The sequence below is a fragment of the Haemaphysalis longicornis genome, unplaced genomic scaffold, assembly GCF_048455015.1.
Source record: "Haemaphysalis longicornis isolate Haplotype H1 unplaced genomic scaffold, Haemaphysalis longicornis Haplotype H1 scaffold_1, whole genome shotgun sequence".
Taxonomy (NCBI): domain Eukaryota; kingdom Metazoa; phylum Arthropoda; class Arachnida; order Ixodida; family Ixodidae; genus Haemaphysalis; species Haemaphysalis longicornis.
In genome coordinates, this window is record NW_027526203.1 from 324,854,242 (window position 1) to 324,875,616 (window position 21,375).

General features: G+C 46.2%; 2 protein-coding genes across 11 annotated transcripts in view; one reads left to right on the plus strand and one right to left on the minus strand.

Moving 5' to 3' along the window:
• Positions 1-659: 659 nt before the first annotated feature.
• Positions 660-2,474, minus strand: LOC144151682 (sentrin-specific protease 1-like). Its single transcript, XM_077682796.1, has one exon. The coding sequence runs from the start codon at positions 2,319-2,321 to the stop codon at positions 960-962; it is 1,362 nt and encodes a 453-aa protein (XP_077538922.1). The 5' UTR covers positions 2,322-2,474; the 3' UTR covers positions 660-959.
• Positions 2,475-2,666: 192 nt separating this feature from the next.
• Positions 2,667-21,375, plus strand: part of LOC144151690 (uncharacterized) — a 69,663-nt gene continuing 50,954 nt past the window's right edge. Inside the window, exons 1-6 of one of the 10 annotated variants that reach the window (XM_077682831.1) lie at positions 2,668-2,752; positions 3,645-3,815; positions 7,994-8,121; positions 15,404-15,533; positions 17,250-17,318; positions 20,711-20,814. In XM_077682831.1, the coding sequence (XP_077538957.1) occupies positions 3,681-3,815; positions 7,994-8,121; positions 15,404-15,533; positions 17,250-17,318; positions 20,711-20,814 (566 nt within the window). In that variant the 5' untranslated portion in view covers positions 2,668-2,752; positions 3,645-3,680. The other 9 variants (XM_077682823.1, XM_077682837.1, XM_077682818.1 and 6 more) reach the window with 9 other exon arrangements.

A 21,375-nucleotide genomic window follows, 5' to 3' on the forward strand; every position in this document is an offset into this window, starting at 1 on the left:
CGATTTTGAGCTGGCTTATGAACTGCTGCAAATACCTTAATCCAAGGGACTCTCCAAACTGCTTAGCTCAAAAGGCACATTTCTGCCTTTGCGATGCAAAATGGAACGGATTTCAGCAAGAGACCTTCTTACTTACCTATAGCATGAACCAGAGCAAGTCTGTAAGCGTGCACAAAAATGGCAGCAACTAGTCATGCTAAACTTCTTGCCACCCATTGCAATCTGTCATTTTGCAGTGAGCGTCATCTTTACCCAAATTCATGTTTTGATCATTTTGCCATGGTATACATTGCATTTCACATACCTGCTGACATTTTCAAAGTTACAACATCAACAACAAAAAAGAAGCCCAATGAATGAAAAAAAAAAAAAACCTACCACAACAATGTATACACAAATGCAATTTTACTGCAACTACCTGGGAATTTATTTCTCAGGTAATCACAGTATTTGCATTCCTTGCTTACTACCGAGGAACAAGCATTAACTTTTGTGGGGGCGAAAGTGCCCAGACACGCGTCCTTATAGCGGAAATTCAGTACCAAGGACAGGTAGCTGTAGCAGGCATAGAGCCTGGAACAGCTACCTGGAATTGCACTGCTGCGCTGTACTTAGCCTTGGCATTACTTTCGAACTGATGCGACCAAACGGCATGGCCGTAAATTTTAAAAATAAATTTATTCTCTCCACAGACATTCAGCTACACATGTGAAGGTTAACCCAAGTAAGGTCCTGTATCTTACAGCACCAACCATTTGTAACAGTTAACACGCAAAAACAAGGAGCAGAGGGGACTGCAGGAGTATGTATACGTCCATCTGAGAGTCCTGCTTGGGGGAAGAAAAAAAAAAAATGATGAGGGCATTTTCCCACAAAATGAAACAAGTGTCCGAATACCTCACGCAAAACCACAAGCGCACGAGTCCCCTCACACAAAAGGAACAGGTGTCTGAGTCACCTCACACGGAGAGGATGGCCTTGTGAAGAACCTCGTACACCATGCGTTTACGGAAGTAGGGCATGTGCTGCTGCCCAAATGCCAAGGGTGCGTCCCGTGACAGACACTCTGAGAACTGGCAAATGAAGACGCCGCAGTCGCTGGTGTTTGTCTGCTGCGGCGTGTCTTCAGCTATGACAAGTTCCCAGGGGTTCCAGTCGATGCTCTCGTTCTTCTTCCCAAGGCTCTCTTCCTCGACGTACGACTGAAGCTGAAGCAGGAAGTGCATTTTGTCCCCTTTGGACATGAGGCTGTCGTAGTAGTGAATGGTGCGCTTCCGGAAGTCAACAGCTGCCAAGCACCAGTGCAAGGTGCAGTGCAGGGGCACCAGAAGAATGTCGAACGCGAAGAGGTCAATGGCGCGCGTCCAGCGCCTCACTGCTGCGTAGCCACTGGCAGCCAGCTTTAGATAGAAGAAGGTGTTAAAGGCGTAGACACGCGGCCAGCCCGCTGTCTTGGCCTCTTCAGTGCCCGAGCGTTCCATGATCAAGCTCAGGTAGAAGTTGATCACTTCGTCATTCAGCCAGTTGCCGTCTTTCAAAGTCCCGATGTCGGAACGGGTGATGTTCAGTCTGAATCCGGACACCAGAACCTCGCTGGCGGGCTCGGGCTCAAGAACGGAGGTTACTTCGTCCAGCATGGGAGTGGTCAGCTCAGGTAGGTCCAAACCCTCGCTGTCATCGTCGCTTGCCTCCGTAATTGGTTTCTCCTTTGGGACACACTTCTTTCCAACCTTTTCCAGCCGCTTCTCGAGTTCACTGAACCAATCGGTCACCTTCAGTTTATTCAGCGTGGTGGTCTTGAGATCCTTGATGACTCGGTAAGCCTTGACGGGGTCCAAGCGTTCAATAGCTTTCCACCATTTGTCTGAGCCCGGCGTCTCCGCACCATCTTGCCTTTGACGTTTTCGCCTCTTCTTTAACGCTTTAATTAGTTTGGTGTAGTACAGAACACTCTTCTGGGAATCTGTGAGACGCTTCTTGTGCATCATGGCTCTGCGCGTTCCACGCTGCGAGCGACTGCGTTTCTCTTGGGTCGAATTATTGGCAGACATGACGGCTACACCAATCCTTTCGGTAGCAGTGCGTCGGCAATGAGGTTTGAAAAAGGCCTTCGTTGGGCTACGCACTTTCTCGGTCGACATCCACTGCTTCCAGTCGGAGAGATGCACTTCCTCAGGCTTGGTCATCCATCGTCTGCCAGGCCTGGAAGTGTTCGAAGCGTTCTTCACCCGGTGCGTTCCTATGTGCGCGTGAGCTCGTGGCAGTGCTGGCAGACTTTCATTGGCCGCGCCTGAGCGCGGCACAACAGTCCACTTGCTCATGGTGGTTTGTCCACGATGCCTTGAGGGTAAATTTAAGACAGTCACTCCCTATTAGCGAAGATTTTACCCTTCTGTCAACGAAGAGTGCGTGAAAAAAACGCTCCGCTTCGAAATCAAAATAGAATTGTACTGTGGTTGCCAGAGGACGTTCTGAAGCCGTCAAAAGCGCTTTGGCGCTACTTTTACGCAGGAACCAATTGTTTACGAAACAATTTATGATTAAAAACGTCACAGCATTGTTACAATAACACAGCTTTAAAAATTTTAATAAAATTGCGCTTTATTTTATTAAGTAATTTTTAGTGTCGCTCTCTGTGAGAAACTCTATGCACCATATCCCATAATCCCAACGTTGCCCATATCCTTCATCGTGGCTGTTTGGCAAATGGAGGAGAGATTCCTCCCTCCACACCAGCCACTTCCTACAAAGTGTGGGTGTGGGTAACGCAAGGTTGTTGAATGCCTCGCTGTTGAATCGTTATGTTCCACGATGATAAACCCTTAAATATACCACGTTTTTTTCTTACTGAGATCTACGCAGTCTTTCGTGCTGCCATGATGCAGCCTATTCTCCGAGCGTCGTTTGCGGCGGTGGTTTTCGGGCTTATGCTGGCCACTATTTATCCATATGTTTACAAGGTGCGTCACTGAGCACGTGCCATGGAGTGTGAAAAGATTTTTCTTCTTCTACGGCACGTGCTCGTAGCGCGCCCGTAGAATCGCCCTCCATAGCAAGCGGCGTAAGTAGAACAAGCAGAACTCCCATCTGCTTCATCCTTCGTAGACTCCAGACGTGCTTTCCTGGTGCGGTGGTTGTGCCGGCCGGTGTATTTCTTCAAAGCCGCCAGCGCGGAGGGTGGGCGGGGCTTGTCATCGTGGTTGGTAAGGTAGTCGTAACTTACGACAAGAAAAACTGCGCTTAAGGCGATCGCAAAAGAAGGCGACTAGACGCACAGGGCGCAGTCTCCTTATTTTGTCCTCGTCTTCCCCGCAGTTTTCCTTGCCGTAGTGTACTACCAACTACCCCAAGTTTGTATTTCACCTGTTCCCAACTTACTGCAGCTTGCAGTACGGGGAGGAAGTGCTGGATTCTGGTGATCACCGTTCGCAAAGTGGTCAGGGGGCACAACCAGACTCGCGGTCGTGGGTCTGGTTGCATCGCCTGAACCCTGACATTAATTTTCTAGCTCGCTGCCGTGAACTCGCCGCCGCAGTGATTAGATGCATGCCTTATTGAGCACGACGGGATGTGACACAGTTTCTTTTTTCAGTGCCTTCCGCGTTGCTTTGCAGCCTGATTAACCCGTCGCCCCCGATACGCAGGCATTCGTCGGACTCTACTCGGAGCGCCCAGAAACAATGGCCGCGCAGCTTTTTGAAGAGTTCTGGCAATGGAGACTGAAGGACAGCCCCGAGTTCGCCACTATGGTCGGCTTTCATGACTACGACCACCTTCTGGAGTCGTATTCCCTGCAGTCGTTTCGAGACAGAGAAGTGAGTACCACTTTTGCTTGACCTGGGAATGCACCCTTACTTTCATACATGTGAGTTCCACAGAAAAGCAAGTAGTTTTTGTGTGCAGATGGCTTTTTAATGCATTTGTCGCGGAGCTCAAGCAATATAGAGATCCACCAGCACTGTTACATCGGTGCTGGAGGAATTAGCTGACTCAAGCGTGTAACAAAACATCACAAAACCGAAAAACCCGATGCAGGCCCAGAGGTAGTGGAAGAAAAAGTCGCCGATCGCACCAAACATGGAAGCTTCAGGTACTAAATTTTGGCAGAGCCACAGCTTGGGCACAAGTGGCAAGAGCAGGAAAAATGTTAAAGTAGCTGTTAACTTTAGATGTTTAGTAGGGTGTATGCAGTTTAGAAGAACTTGTTGGTGGGTGAGTTGGTGCATCTTCAACATAAAGTAAAAAACTGCGCGATTTTGAACGGCCACAAAAAGGGAGGGAACACAGGACAGGCGCAGACTTGCAAATAACATTTATTACACCAAAGTCACATATAAGTACATCCGGAAACACCGCCACTGTGCATGCGCAATACAATAACCAATAGGTCTTTGCATAATGATAATAAAAACCAACAAATTAAACACCCTAACTCCAGTCATCAATAAATTTCATCTCACTGTTGTGCAACCAGATCGACGTTTCGCTGGCGCACTCATGAACCAGGTGGGGTGTATGCACTGGGCCCTTGACTGCACGGTGGGGCTACCTTCGTGACTGCGTCAACTCCATTTGTATGGTAGCACGCTGACGCGGGGACCGCTTTTCCCAGACACGAAATGGGGTTTTCCGGGTTATGTTGGCAAGAACATTTCTGTGGGCAGTGTTTTTGCTAAGTGATTCATGGGTTTGTGAACACCTTGTCGTAAGGAGTGGCCAGCATTGTTTTTCCTTTGGGATGGTGGAATGCTAAGGAAATCATCATACTAGCGAACACTTAACAGCGACAAGGAAAAGAGGCGACGAAACACACGCTAGAACTTCAACTCAGTTTATGCAACAGAACCACGAAAGAAGGCTATATGTACATGAAACGTGGAAAGGGTAAAAAGAGCAGCGAACACAAACAAAATAAAATAAAATAGAATCGCACTCGTCACACTTGCTCATATAACAGAGCCACCTCACAGTGCCCGCCAATATCACTCGGCGTAAATTAAACTTACACGTGTGTTCGGCTATCACCCCTCACCCATGCACAACCTGCTCCCCCTCTCCAAAAAACCGATTTCCTTTGCAGACAGTGCCAAGGATGGTGAACTGATGCACCTTTCCCTTTCTCTGTTTATCATGAAGGCCTCAAATATTTCCCGTTCTGTCTGCGAGGAAGACCTGTACAGGATGCGCGTGTGCAGAAAATCTGGAGTGCAATCCTTACACCTCCGGCAGTGAGCAGCCAGGTTGCCTGCCCCCATCAACGCCTTCACAGCCGCTTGGTGCTCTTGCAGCCTTACATTAAGGCACCTGCCTGTTTGGCCGACGTAGCATTTTTTGCACAACAGGGGAATCCTGTAGACTACGCCCATCGCACAATCCACAAACCTACTTTTGTGCTTCGTGTCACAGCGGGGCTTTGTGCAAGGGTTGTTCACCTTACGCAGCATCTTGGAGAGTTTCTCAGGTGCCGAGAATACAACCTGCACACCGCACTTCCCGCCGACCTTTTTCAGGCGGTGGGACACTTGATGCACGTACAGAACAGCCACCACAGGCACTTTTTGCCTTTGGCTTTGGGTGGGAATGCGCTGTTTGCGCTTCCTACAACTGGACTCGAAACGTGCTGCACGACAAAGGCTAGGGCAGTGCTCGAAGGCTACCTGGCTGCACGCATCGAATTCACAGAGAAGGTATCAATGATGGGACGAATCAAGGCCGAATCTGTAGTTGCGCATTGCGTTAAAGGTGAGGAGTCGGCGTCGAAGCTTTCATCTCATGCCCTGTCACATGGTTGCAGCACTACGTAGTGCTTGAATGTTTACTAATTAGGCCAGCCAGTGTATTTTATGGTCCAGACGAACCCGATTGGGCACTGACTCTCACCCTTTACTACTCTGAGGGCTTTGAGGAGAATGCGCTGAACAAGGCTACTTCTCAGGTAATTCTGGGCTTCCAACAATTTCTTTGCCTTCAACTGTTCTCTAAGCAACAAGCGTGTTCAGTAAGCTTGTTCTGTTTTCATTTCTGCTTCATCTACACACAAAAAAAAAATGCTGGAAATTTATCGGCGGAATCTTCGTCGCCCCCAAGTCAGCGGGTCGTCACCGCAGCACCTAGTTTTAAACATGTACATATCTCGCGATCGTTATCACCCAGCTTCTTTGGAAACTCTAGTGAGGATGGTCATGAGCTCAATTCATCAGACCACTGTCGCCAAAGCACGCCTCTGGCTCGCACTCTACTTGGAAGCGCGCAGGTTGTCTGGGTGGCATGGTAACACTGGCGCCTCTTCGCACGCCATCACTAGATAAAATTGCCCCAGGACTGGGTGGGTACATTTTCGCAACTTCAGCCACGTTTGTTTGAGCAGTGTGAAAAATAAGGCAAATCCATGCGCAGGGATGACATCGGGCTAGCGCGAGGCGAACCGTAGTATCTGTGCCACTGTCCACGCACCGGCCTCCGACTATAAAAATGGAGTCACCACCGCAATGCAGGTAATGCCGCCGTGTGGCCGAGTGGCCAGTGAATGCACCCTATGCTGTTGTCATCCAAGGGAGGTTTTGGATGAGGCAGGAGAGCTGGCAGGGCCTGATAATTCATGAATTACAAGTAAAACTGTACTCGTTCCTGATGCCTCTGGGGTAAAAATTGTCATGGTATGAAATTGTGATTTGGGCTGCCTTTAATTTCATGAAAAAAAAAAAAAATGTGTGCACCACACTTAATGTTTTTATTCGAAGAATAGTAACTAGATATTAGTTTTTGTTTCATGGAAAACCATACAAAAATTGTTGCAAAATGACAGAAACCTGTTGATTAATTGAAGCACAGTGACGGCTGTCGTGCTGCCCTTGGCCACTTTCCCTATATGAAATCGGGCTGTCTTTGCATGCCTTTCTTGCGCCTCTTTCAGCTTTCTTGGTGCGTACCGCCTCGGGATTGATGGGCTCTTCAGGCACTGCCATGGGGCCTCTTGTCACGGCAGATAACGCTACAGTGCACAGGGTTGAAAAATTTGTTAATTTTGCTCGGCATGCCTTGCCATTGTTGGTGACCCCACCTACGAGTCAATCTTGCTTCATCACCTCATGTAACATCCTCTGCCGCTTGTTAGCCAATAAGCAGCAAGGCCTCCTATTACATTTTGTGACCGCAAAACCTTTGACAGTTAGCCTGAGAAAGTCTCAGGTTGAAAATTGAAGTTGAAGTTTATTTCTCATGTTTTAAATGTGCGTACAAATAATAATACAGAAGGAGGTCTTGTAGTTAAACAACTCTCGGAGGGACCTCCTGGGAGAAGGTGCGTGAAAGAACAGTGTTAGAGGAGGCAGCGAGGTGATCACGACGCAATGTGAAGGAAAAGGGAGAGGGCACGGAGCCAGTGCCAAGGAGGGTCACGTGAGCGAACACATGTTGCCACAGTAACCTACACTGCTTCAGGAAGCACCCTAGCTAGGAAGTGTGAAAGCGACGTGTTCTCTCACTTTATTTGGAGGTGCGACAAGTTTGGTTCAGCAGGAATATCTTCTGTACACTATGCTATGAAAGCAAGCATTCAAATTCCCTTTTCAGTTGGTCATGGGGATGTTGTCATTGACAATATGGATTCTGTGTCAGATATGTATGATTACAAATAAGTTTTTGCTCAGATAAGCATCACATTCTATGATGAAAAGTGGCAAGGAAGATGTAGGGTAGCGTTCTTCTTATGCGGCAGTTTTAATTCTTGCCTTATAGCGAATGAGCTAGAAAAAGCAAACATACTGAAAATGGATTCAATGCGAGTACTGCTTCAAACCCAAAATTTGCATGGGGCAGTCTGATTCAGTTGTTACTACACTCATGGCTGATGAGCATATTTTGGTTTGACATATTCTACTGACCAAGCTGAATTGAATGCTTCAAATTTGAAGTGACAGATTGAAGTGTCTTCAGTTGTTCTCGGTGACGGAGGATGGGACCAGAAAGCCTGATAGCTGCTCTGGCTCTGCAGGAAAAAGTTCGCTACTTCCTTGCAAAGGCCAAAGAGCTGCCCAAGTCTGAGGACCCTTGGGTGACTGCAAGCCTGGGCATCTTTGTCGATGGACTGGAGGGCTACCTCCGGGGCCTCCACACACATGGGTATTGTGAAGACCTCTCTGTGCCAAGAATGTGGTGTGCTAACACTGCCTGTTGATTCCGTATAATAAGGCCTTTACCTATTTGTACTGTGGCACTTTTTTAAGCAACAAAAGGGCTTTATTGGTAGTGATCTCTCAATTAAAGAGAGTTTGGGGTAATTGTGGAGTGGCCCCTACAAAACGAAATCACCTGAAATGTAACCCATTATAAGTGATTCTGGACCGTCACAATCTTTCCCCACCCCCCTTGGGTACAGGCCTAGGGGAGAGAGTCTTGTGGCAAAAACAATCTTCTGTCTTCTGCTATGCCCAGAGTTACTGGAAACGAGACCACACACGAGTGGTAAGTGTGTCAGTGTAGGTCAAAAACACTCATGCACGGTGCACATCGAAGAGCCACGGTTATTTGTATTATTGTGAAGGCTCTGCACTGTGGTGTACTCCATAGCCCAAGCTTGGCCACCCAATGAAAGGGAAGTATGGCCTGCCAAAGTATGCCTCTCCACCGGGGATGAGTTTAGATTCTCTATTCTCGACTACATTGGCAGTGGCGCTGAACCCTTTTACATTTTACAGGGCACAGCATGCCAGACAGGTACGGGTGCAGGTTCTTTCTCACAAGAAGAATGGGTTATGAATGACCTCTCTGTTGGCTGTGGGTGGGTACCTCGGCACATTTCAAGGAGGGAGTGGGTGATGGCAGGCATTGTAGGCCAAGTAGAGTTTCAAAAGCGATTGCAAGGAAACGTTATTCCTGATCCCCCAAATTCTAACTTTCACCACAGCCTTCGCCAATGTCTTCACCACTTTCACCAGTGTGCACCTTCAATGCGCACTTATTTGCGAGGCATAAATAAAAAACAGGAGAACCCTGCTTATATGCTTTCCACGGGACTGCAGGAAAAAAAAAGTGGCCTGGAAACGTACAACACAAACATATCGTTAGTACTGCAAAAACATGCTCTTAACTCTTTCGTTACCACGCCTACTCAAATCGATCACCGTTGATCGATGATTTATATTCCCTATTTCGACATGTTGTAGTCGCTTCTCGTACACCTAATGGGGCCAGTGGTTAGTCTAGGCACTGCACTTTTAGAATCAGTTTAAATCTTCTCGCTCCGGCGACATTGAGATTTTTGAGGGAGTTTTTTGTAGAGCTAAGGTGCGTGTGTTTTTGAGGAAGAGGACGTGGCTGCTGTACTTGACAAAAAGGCATGCCGCTCATGGTTAGGCTGCATTACCATAATATTTTTTTGTCAAAAGGCTCCTGGCAACTCAAGTACCAAATAATGTTGTCAGCTTTGTAATCCGACAGTGTTGAGAGGTGATAATTACTTTGGTTCGGAGAAAGGGTCGCTTTATTCTGCCAAAGCTTATTTCTGATGGTCCCCTGCATGTCTAGCAAGTGTGCCTGGCATTTTCAGCCAGTTTCCAACAGTTTCGGTTTCGTTTTTGCGTTGCGAAATTCATATTTGGTGCTACTACGCAGTTATCCAACTACAAGCTCACTTGCCATGGCGCCTCCGTTGCCCGCTACTGTTCCTCAAAACAAGCATGCCGCTCATGCTTCAACTTTACCCCTGCCTTACTTCTGTGATAACAGCTTTCGCTGAAAGTCTAAAGGTAACACCAAGTCATCGGGCATCAGTTCAGATGAGGAGAGCGCTTCCAATCGGCCTTGAACATTGACAGCTGCTCACCGGCCAATTTCGTTTTTGTGCGAGGGTATTTCCAGAAGTCTAGTGTCGCTTCTTAGTAGAGCTGTCTATTCTGACAGTCTCCGACAGCCTTGTAATTGTTTCTTTTCAAATGTGTTAGGTGGCGCTGCAATGTAGTAGGCTCGTAGTGCTGAACTCACTTCATAGCACGACGGCGGCTTGGTGAAAGCTTGCTGGGCACGATTCTAAAACATCGTACCTTATTCCTGCAAGCAGGGCTACCATAACGAGTCAGAACATGATAATAAACTGCAAATTAAAGTTCTGACTGCTAAGTGATGATCAGAACGTCAACAAGCATCTACCACAGAGCATAGAGTTTCATACTAATATATACTAGAGGAAAATCTGGCGCTGCAATCGCGGGCCGCCGTGGGCGGCGCCATTGCACCTAGCGACGTTCCTCGCCTACTTGGCTTGGTTAGCCACGTGGCTTCTTTTTCGTCTTGAAGCCAAAAGGGGTAACATTGTTTTTTTGTTCATCTTCCATGAAGCTTCTAAATAATCCCTGACAAATAAATCTTTCTGGAGCTTTAATTTTATAATAACAAAACAAATTCGATTAATTTTTTGCAGTAATATTGTTGCATTTTTGCAGCCAAAGCCAACTTTTCAGCCTGTTCGTGAGCCATGCCAAGGACAAGTGGAACATGCCTGCCCAGTACATGACGGCACGCATGGAGGAAGAAAAAGTTAGGAGACGGCGCCGCCGGAGAAACGTGAAGCCTATACATAAAAAGTAAAATCGAAGTCGGCCCAGGCGTCACTGCACCACGTGACCCCACCGCACCGCCTCTGTATGGGCCGCCGCGCTCTTCAATTTCGTCTGCTCGAAACTGCTCTGCGGCCCGTTGTCGCGAAGCCTGCTATATGTTGTTGTTTTTTCCCCACGGCTTTTGTCTTCCGCACGTACGCGGCACTCCTGCCCGCACACGGGCATGAGATCGCCGAGCAGACAAATGCAGGAAGGACGGGGAACAGCTACCGCCAACGAAACACGAGAGATGCCCCGGAGTCGGAGACCGCCGCCGCCGCCGGCCCACCCGACCTTGGAGGGCCGACTGCGGCGGCTTGAGAAAGGGAAACGGCGGAGGGAACGGCTTCAACGGACCTGGGCTTGCGAAGGCTAGCTGCGTGACGTAATGCCGTCTCCTAACTTTTTTTTCCTCCATGACGGCACGCTCGCTGAAACGCGACTCTCCTAGACAGTGGCGCCAGATTTCCCTCTAGTATATATTAGTATTAAACTCTATGCCACAGAGTTTGGTTTTCAACTCCAAGCAGATTTTTCTCATCACTTGCTTGCCTTCAATATTGTGCTGGTCATAATCATTGACAAGGTGTTTTTACATCACGTAGAGGCTAACTGGGGCCTTTAATGATGTCAAACCACCAGATTTCTTCCAGAGAACCATCCAAAATAAAAAAAAATTTGAAATAGAGGTTGGGCTTCACCGCAAGACACGGGCACCACACGTGCTAACATTTTCTTTTATATCTGACAAATTCTACCGCGCAACTCAATTTTTTTTCTAGGACAGGTTTTTAAAATGTTCACCTGCAAAATGTGTATTCTAAATTTTTTTTACTACTGGTAATTTATTTACACAACTTCCTATTACACAACTTTTACACAAATTTTTTTTACTACTGGTAATTTATTTACACAACTTCCTATTACACAACTTCCTAACTGGTGCCGTTGGAAAGTGCGTGGAATCGTCTGCATTTTATATCACTGCAATGTGTGCCTAGCCAATATGTACAGCACGGAAAAAACGTTTTGTTAGACCCCTCAAAATTGGTCAATTTCCCGCGGTAACGAAAGAGTTAAAAGCTAAAAAAGGCGTAAGCCATGATTGAAACACAAAATAAATTTACTTGGCATTTTCAAGGTTTAAAAACATCTCTGACACATCTTTGGTGCTTCTTCTGGGCCTGTGGAATGATATTGTCCCTTTCCAATTGTTATACCTGTGCTACACGAGTGTTTGAAAGGACGTATGAGTTGAATGGCCTTCAAAATTTGAAATGTCATTCGAACTGGAAGGCATTCAGCTGACTGCATCACAATTCTCGAAGGCAGTTGAAAGTTTCCGCGTTCACTCGCCATGTTTTGGTGTTGCCCCTGCTGCCTAGTTTCGTTCTCATAACTTGGCAAAAATGTTTAATTTCGGACCAAAAAACACCTTTGTGAATGATAAAATTGATTATAGCCTACGTGCACGCACAAAACATGCACAAGATATGCAGTTTTTCTTTCTTTTTTTGCACTGGCTGTTTTGAGAGTACCATGTTACCTTGTAATCGTAGACTGAGTGACCGAAACGAAAACAAATGAAAAAACTCTAAAGAGTGGGCTCTTTTTTTTTTTTTACTCGTAAAATTATTACTTTTGTAGATATGGCATGCAGAAACTGCGCCCAAGAATACAAGCGTTCGTGTTTCAAAGTCCTTTGAGAATCTCAAATGTTGTGTGGCAGCGCGAAGTTGGCATTCGAGTCAAATGACATTCAATTGAAAGGCCTTTGAAACGCAAGTGTAGCAGGGGTATTAGATCGCCTTGTGACTGTCCTCATAGCGAAGCGGCTCATGCACCTTCGTATAACGTCCAGTTCAACTGGATTCTACCCGCCGCGGTGGCTCAGTGGCTAAGGCGTTGCGCTGCTGAGCACGAGGTTGCGGGTTCGATTCCCGGCCTCGGCGGTCGCTTTTCTGATGGAGGCGAAAAGCAAAAACGCCCGTGTGTACGAGATTTCGTCGCACGTTAAAGATCCCCAGGGGGTCAAAATTATTCCGGAGCCCTCCACTACGGCGCGCCTCATCGCCTGCGTTGCGTCGGCGCGTTAAATTACCCTACAATCAATCAATCAATCAACTGGATTCTACAGTTGAGTTGGAAGTCGACAGTGGCAGTTCAAACCCTTTCACAATACGTATTTTTTCCAGCGTCAGTTCCTTGTTGACTACCTGAAAAACGTTAGGTTTGTTTTTCAACGAGAAGGCTTTCCAGTTTTTTGATGCCATCAATGGTCGTGGCAAAGGTAAACAAAGCCTGAAACATATTTAATTCTCTAGCAGAAAACATTTGCAACATAGTGTACAGGCGTGGTCACGGGTGCGCGTTCCCATGCAAATAAGGTAGCGACAACTGTGACTGTGACCAACGCCGCCTGTATAAACAGTGCCTAACGCGTGAGCGAAAAATGGCCAAACAGCCACTCTCCTGTTGCTCTCTCCTACCCTTCCCCGCTCCGTAGCCTTCCAGCGTGCTTTCATGTCCGCCAGCCAGCGCCGCTTCTCGGAAACTATGCAAAATAGTGGAAAGTTTGTTTAGCGTTCCCGAGGCGGCGCTCCTACGCCTTCTTGTTTTTCACCATGCCTGTCTGTCTTGGTCTGTCAATCATAAAACTTCCTTTGTCACGAAGCAAAATCCCTTTCGCTGCCGCAGGCTGATGCCGGCTTTGCGCGCTTATCTACTCGTATCACAGGCCCTGAAATTTTCTGAGTGGGGCATCCCACCTCTATCCCCTCCGAATTTGGGTATTGTTTTGACCCCGCTGTTCGCACTCCGCATCGGTACGCACTTATAAAATTGAGGACTGTACTGTAGAAGCGCCCGGACAGCGCGGCGGGATCCCAGCTGCTTATCCTTTTGTTTCCTATAATTTTCTGAAGTTTACAAGCACGTGATATTATTGGAAAGTAATCGTAGAAGTGAGCGCCTGAACAAAAAACGTGCACACAATTTTTTCTTCTCTAAATACTCCAGAAAGAAAAATATAAGTAAAATAATGGCTGCCCCATCCGAAAATATCATTTTTCTGTTAGCCATATGTCTACCCGACAATCAGTATGTTCTTACACTATTTCAGTCCGCCTCCGTCTTTATCTTTGGAAAAATGCAGCAAGTATGAAGCGAGCCACACGTTGAAGGAGATCCCCAGTGCGCCACAGAACTAGCGCCCCGTCACGGCTAAAATGTAAGCGAAACGGCCCTTGAAGCCCAACAGGCAAGCTGACAGACACACGTCATAGAAGTGGGTGCAGCGTTCGCGATTCGCGAGCAGTGACGTAAGGCGAGATGTCCGCCGGCACCCGCCACATAGCGGATCAGTGCCTGAACTAAGCGTCCCTACCCTTCCCATTGAAAAGCGCACGACGCGTCAGGCAATGTTAATACAGGCGGCGTTGCTGTGACGATGATGATGTGCACAGGTGCTGTGCCGTGCTCTCTCGTTTCTGGGACTTCAGTGGTGCACCAACAGTGCTCATTGTGAACTGTACTTTAATTTTTTCCATGCACTTTTATCGCTTTAGCGATATTTATCTTCATTTCTGCCCTATAATGGCAACATATAAAGCATGAATGTTGTGGTATTACGGCATTTTTTAAGTGGATTATAATGCATAGTTGTCTATGAACATTTTAGTGGGATCGCGCTATGACAACGCAATAATGAGGGCAATAAGCAGGGTTCTGTGTATAACAAAACATTTGATGCTACTTTTTCATGTGTTCATTTCTGCATGTGATGTCCAAAAGTTATGACTTGCTTGCCTTTCCTTCGCCACCTCTTAAAGCAAGATGGGATTCCATTCAATTTCTGTGCACCAGATATTTCTTGCCCTTTCTGTGTTTTTAATAGTACAAGATCAGGGAATAGGAAGCGTGATAAACGTGAAGATATTTAGATTACTGCAAAAAGTGAATGCTCAAGCAAGTGTGTGAACTCGGTAATGTCAAAAGCAGATCTTTGAATTCTAACTGCAAAATCGGTCAAGGGATGGGACAGAGGGCACAGCAAGAGCACTATTAAGGCCACCTTTACAAGAGAACTCACAATGATAATTAGAGAACATTAGAAGGTTAAATTTATTTTTCACGTTTTACTGGTGTTATCTATTAAAACAGGAAATGTTTGAAGAACAGGGCTTTCCTGAAAGCACGAGTTTATGTTCCGCAAGGATGCAGATGTTGTTGTCCCATTTAGGCCCCAGAAATTGCTGACACATGACCGTAGCGCTTTGCCGGGTTAGTGGTGCTAACAGGGGCGTTCCAGAGCAATGAATGAGCAGTTCATCCAGCATTTCAATTTGGGGAGGGTTGTACAAAAACTTGGACACTTCGTTATGTAGTGCTTATGGTTTTTGTTGTTTGTGCGTTGTGACAGAGAAAGGGGAGGGTTCCTAAAAATCGGTACACGGTGCAAGTTACAGTATCAAAGCTATTTAAAATGTCCAGAAAATGAATGCGGTTGACTGTGGATTACTGTGTATTGACCTAAAGGGGTAATTTAAAAGCCCGTTAATTTCTGGTTGATTAAGCAGATTACTGGGTTTTTGTAGCCACTAATACACATTAGCATGCATTAAAAAATAGGAGATAACATTCACATAACTTCAGCCGCTTTTCGTTATCAGTAATGTGTGGCATGTTGGTTGGCTGTGTGCCACAACTTATGTGGATGGGGTGGTACAATTTGTGTGGCCCTGAGAGCTTGCACAGCACAGCTGATTGTTTTTCGTGCCGTTTGTGTGACACATTGTTTCCCCTGGCAGGCACCTCTATCCCATCAGCTTCATCGAAGGCATCCATGTGGACATCTTCCAGACCATTGATTACATGGTGTTCAAAACTGTGGATGACTACAAGAAACTGGTGTCAAGGTACAGGAAACTTCCTAAGCAGGTACGCTGTGGAAACTTTTGCCTGTTTGTGAACTTATTTCATTTGCTTCTCTGCGTACTGATGGATTTTTTACAATGGTTGCCAGACAACTCAAGTGGTCATGACACTGGTCACATCGATAGAAACTATTTATCGCAACGAATAAAGGATGCATTATTTTTAAAATATCGGGTTTGCAGCTGTACAGAATAATATACACAAAGAGCGTTTAACTAGTTTAACTCTCGAATGTACTTACTGCGACGTCATGCTAGTTGTGCTGCCGCCCGACGATGCGCACATGGTCGCTTGCGATGCGCCTCACAATGAGAATTTCAAAGGCGTCTCCTAAATTCTAGAAGCAATGAATTGTGAGAATATTTGGGATTTATGTTCTTAAAAGGTCATTTAACTCTTTCCTTATGGCGCCATAGGCCATCGGACACGGAGCCCCGACGATTTCAAACGTCCTGCGAAAGCTAAAAATGGCACCTGGCGGACAACTAACGCCATCTGGCGTATTTATTGACAACTCATTTTTGATTTTAGTATGTTTTGTTGATATTTCGCGTGCAGAGACCGCACAAAGAGTGAAATTTGAACCCGCGATAGTGGCGAGTTGTCTGAAAACGGCGTCCGCTGTGTTTGGGCTGTATTTATAAACAAACCGGGCTTCCCATTTGACGACTGCGGCTTTACACATTGATGTGTAGGGTCTGGACAACATACGGTGGGGATATTTTGCCAAATACGTCGCATCTTATCGCGTTATCACCTTCATGATAGCCTGGCACTCGTGTCAGATTACCGCTACGGAGCGATGCGCGACACTTCTCAAGAGCGCTCAGCTTTTTTTCTGGTTTTTTACCACTAAAGTGAAAAGGATTTTGTGTCAGAAAACCAAAATGTGTGCTTGGATGCATGACCGACTTACACTCGAGTGGCTTCGAGGAGTGGCACAGCCGTCAGTTCCGCTAGGTTGACGGGCCCGCAAAAATACAAAACTTGGTGTACAGCGTTGATATATATATTGAATCATAGCCAAGAAATGTAGGAACAATTTGTATATCTTAGAATTCCTGAAATAATTTTTAGGCTCATTACAATCGCCTATATACGTTGCGTGTATACTTTTTTGTTCATTTTTTTCTGATTATTTGACTAATAAACTGTGAGTAATTGTACCTTTCACAAAACTGCTGCTATGTGTTCGTAAGAGCAATCTATAAGCTGCAATTCCATGCATAGCAATGCTAAATGCGTCCACTAGCTCAAGAGAAAGAAATATAGTTTTATGGAAGCACTCAAAATGGGCCGTTTTTCCGCCGTAACGAAAGAGTTAAGCAGGCAAAAATAAGCAAAGGCCAATACATTTTCTCTTCACGACCCCTTTAAACAAAGAACCATCTTTATTGTATGGATGGCGTTCTGCGTCTTGATATTGATACCTCATAATGAGACGCGTGAAATTGCAAATATCAATCAACCGTTTGGGCTGGGCAAGGTGAAAACTGCGGCCAAAATTTCAGGATGGCTCTTGTTTAGCCTGTTGACATAATCCGAGCTGAAAGTCTTGCATCATCATTACCAGAATCATTGATGTTGGAATCATCCGTGGATGCAGACAAATCACAATGTCTGAAGCACTTGTGGGCAGCCATTTTTCTTCGCCACATGAAGTATGCGTTTAAACAGAGTGATTGTCTAGTGTGCTCAGATGTCTGCTTTGTCTTTCAGGTGGATGAAATTATAGAGCTAATGAAGGAAGGCATCAAACTGAAGAAAACCTTGCACGCCGTGTCAATGGTGAGGTTGTCACATCTGCGTTGCAATTTTTGTGGACGTGCAAATCACGTGCAATATAGAAGACTGATTCTCACTGCTGGAGAAATTCTAGAAAAACTTGCAACATATTAAACAAAAACTACAACAAATTACAGAGTTAAATTTTTTTACATCTCAGTTCGGTCACCTTTTTATGCGTAAAAAGGCAGGGCCTTGGCAATATAGCAAAATGTAATGCTGTAAGTGTTTAGAATTGAAAACGTACATGCTGCTAATTATGAGGAAGAAAGAGTGGCTCTTGCGAGATGTTTGTGGGAAATCATGGAAGTCTAGCCAAGCCTGGTTTTGCCATTGCTTTCTAGTGTTTCAGGCACCTCTATAAGCACGAGCTGTAGAATCAGAAGTCTCGGAGGGTTTTTGTTAGGCCGCACAGCCAGGAAACCACACTGCCTTGGGAGCGGGGTGGCCTGGGAAGTGTGGTCGCTGGAAGTGTAGTCGCTGACTGGTGTTTGATTGGTGCGGTGCACCAATCTGCCTGGATAATTTGATAAATGGGTTGCAGCATGCCTTGGCTAGCAGGTGCCCGAAGGCCTGTGAGCGATCATGGCACCACTGCCTTTTCTACTTTCTTGGGCTTTCATTTTTATGACTTGGTGAACCATAGCTTCTCGCTATCCCAAGGGAGGTCTGATGAATGAGCAAGAGACCTCTGGGTTTTTTATTCTAATAAACATTCAAGAATTGATGGTATCAGCTGCATTTCTTTCATACAATGCAAGCCAAATAGTTGTGACTGCTCTTGATGCTTTGTCTCCTCAACTTGGAATTCAATCGGGGATCATTACTTTTAATACAGTGAAACCCTGATAATACGACTTCCAAGGGACCACAAGAAAGCGTCGTATGACCGGGTTGCAGGTAAATGCCAGCATAATAGATGGCCTCCCGCGACAAGTGGGCTAAGAACATTATTAAACTACTACATTTAGCACGTTGTCGTGTGATTTGCGAACGTTTAGCTGAAGTCCAAAGTTAAAAAAAAAGCAACATCTATGTTGTGCCCCCCTCCCCGCCATGGCATCCGTACTAGGCTGTCAAACCAAGCGCCGCACGCTACGCGACACTGGTGCCGTCCGGTGCTATTTATAGCCCGCCAGCCCCGCGCCTTGCACGTGCAAGATAAGATGGGGTCGAGCAAATTGGGAGGGGAAAAGGGGAGTGTGAAACTGCTAAGTCCAAGTGAAACGAACGATAGTACAAGGCGGAGATTTAAAAAAATGGCATTGCCGTACATGGTGGAAACACCCTTTGAACAGTCTCGTATCGTCGCTATTGAGTTAAAGTGCTCAACACATAGCTGTTTTCGTGAGTAAACCGTGTTGAGGCAAAAATTATAGCCCGGTCTTGCTACAGTGACTTGCTGCGGTGGCCAGCGAGTGACCCAAAATGGCGGTGCCAACGTATACCGTATTTACACGATTGTAGGTCGACTCTTTTTTTCAAGTCTGACAATCCAATGTTAGAATCGAAATCGAACTTTGTGCCACTTGTAACGGCAAGAGAACTGAGAAATCAGGGGTGCTACAAGCTGGAGAAAGCGTAACACGCTCGTTTCTATGGTTACGGTCGAAGCGTAGCGTTTACCATTGCATACATTCTGGCGTCGATAAAGGTGATGCCTACTTTGAAAGTTGCCATTCCTGATTTGTGCCCTTTGTCCACCGTACCTAGAGCGGCTAACCGTACACCAGCGCGTTCGCAAGTGTACTGAACGTGATATGATTGTGCCTACGTCAGCGCAGTGTATTGATTTAAGGGATTCGGTAGTACTCATTTTGTTTATTACAGACGAACAAAAGGCTTCTTGAATGCGAGTGACATACTCACGAATCAAAGAAAAACATGAGAGGCCACTTCTGTCAACCCCCATGTTGTTTGTTTTGATATCACGCGGCAGTGGCCGCTGCCGGTAGCTTCGATGGTTGTCATCTCGCAGTGAAGGCGTTCTCGTGATTGGGAATAAAGTTTCCCGCTCAACCCACAGCGCATGGTTATTCCGCAAGCTTATACAAAAGCTTTTCTTTTTTAACATCTACTGTGCGCACCACAAGCGTACGGTTCTTGTGGTCGCATCGATCATTGATGGAAAAGCCGCCATATGGGGGTATTGGTAGTTGACGGAAGAGCTTCTCTTTGTGATACAATTTTCTAGGCGGCCGTGTCGCCGTCTGCTTGTGTCACTTGTCTGTTGTGCTGAATCGGCCCGTCTGTCATGAGTGCCCTGGGCCTGAAGAACTCTCTTGGCACTCATTCACAGCAGCGTTCAAACAAGCTGCTTTCTGTGCTCGCTTTTTTTTTTTTTTTTTTGAGAGAGAGAGAGAGAGAGAGAGAGAGAGAGAGAGAGAGAGAGAGAGAGAGAGAGAGAGAGAGAGAGAGAGAGAGAGAGAGAGAGAGAGAGAGAGATGCAAATTGGGGAGGGGGGGGGGGGGTCGACTTACAATCGTGTAAATACGGTACATGTCTCCACCCTTGCGGCGAACGCGCGCAAATTGAGGCGCTCTACCAAAGAAAGGAGCAGAGTGACAACGCGGCTTTGAAATACATTGATAAGCAGAGAGCAGAGATATAGGGAGAAAGAGAGAGCGTTGGGAAAGGAAGAAATTTGGATCAATCAATGGAGAAAGTGGCTGTTCGCTCGACGGAAGCTTCGAATTCACGGTTCGCCTGCCATCTGAACTTTAACTTCTCGTGGTTGGCGCATTGGCGTACTGCTGCAACGTGGGGCCGTCGCGGGCTAACCCCCGCTCACGACTACCCGCCTGCTTGCCTGCGTCTATTCAGCAAGTGGTCTGGCCCGCCTGCGGACCTTCGCACATCAAGCAGCACCAAACGGGGGTTAAGAATAAAGAAGGTCGGGACGAGGCGGTGAAGCGGTGTAAAAGATGGGAAAAACACCGGTTTATCCGCGCCACGGTCCATCGTATGAAGCAAGCTGCGCGTGCACCCGAGCGTCACATCATTGGGGTTTTTAATGGATTGTTTCTATGGGGAGTTTGGTGGGAGCACGGTGATCCGTCGTAAGAAGCGGGTTGTCGCAGGGACATATTAGCGGGGTTCCACTGTACCTACCCAGACACAGGGGTCATGTTCACAGATTTTTATGTTGCAGTGTTATGATTTTTATCGTACTGCTATTTTTTTAGATGATAAAAGAAAATATTAAAAGCCATTATTCTTTTGGCCGCCCTAATGGAGGAGTAAACTTAGAACATCATACAAAAATTAACGTAACTTGGAGTCTCCAGAGTAATTAAGAGGGACCAGTGAATAAAGCTGTAAACCTGGAGCATTTGCTTAGCAGTGCTCTCAACCTCTCAGAGCTTCTGTTGACTGTGTGGTAATTTCTACTTCAGAAAAATGTTGTGAAGAGGCTGGACTCTTTTTACAAGATTCCGGTGAAGTCTGAGTTCTTCAAATTTTTTGAGAAATTTCCCGCAAGCATTTCGGAGGAAGACAGGTAGGCGTTATTTTGTCTTTGTGTGAGCATTTTTTCTTGCCTGGTAGCACTGCAAGTGCCACTGTCCGTTTGGTGTGTTCTTTGGGCCCACCTGTGCTTCTCTCGTGTTCATCTTGAACTTGTGATCCTGTGTGTTCCACTAAACTAAAATGGGGATGATGTACTAAATTACGGTGGCCATTGGCATTGTGGAATTGTTTGCCTTGAAGGTGAAGCCATGTTTGCCTACTCAATATATGTGTTAATGTGGGGAGCATTGTTTTATTGGAATATGTAGCCTAAAGGCTGAGCATGGCATCTACAATCATCCACCACTAGTAATTCTGTCATTGCAATGCTATTACAGTGTGTCTGCTCAGAATATAAATAAAATACTTAGAACGGCCCATTTTTCTGGTGTATGCTTCGCTTATAATTCATCAACGAAAATCCAGTTGCCTTTTGCTAAAAAATAATTGCATTCATGGCAGAAATTTTTTCATTGGGATCAAGTTAGGACAAAAAAATTCTGCCACAATAAAGGCCCACTAAAGAAAAAATCAAAGCAACTGGTTTAGACAA

Coding starts and splice junctions, on each gene's coding strand:
- LOC144151682 (XM_077682796.1), bottom strand. CDS start 2,321: ATGAGCAAGTGGACTGTTGTGCCGCGCTCAGGCGCGGCCAATGAAAGT.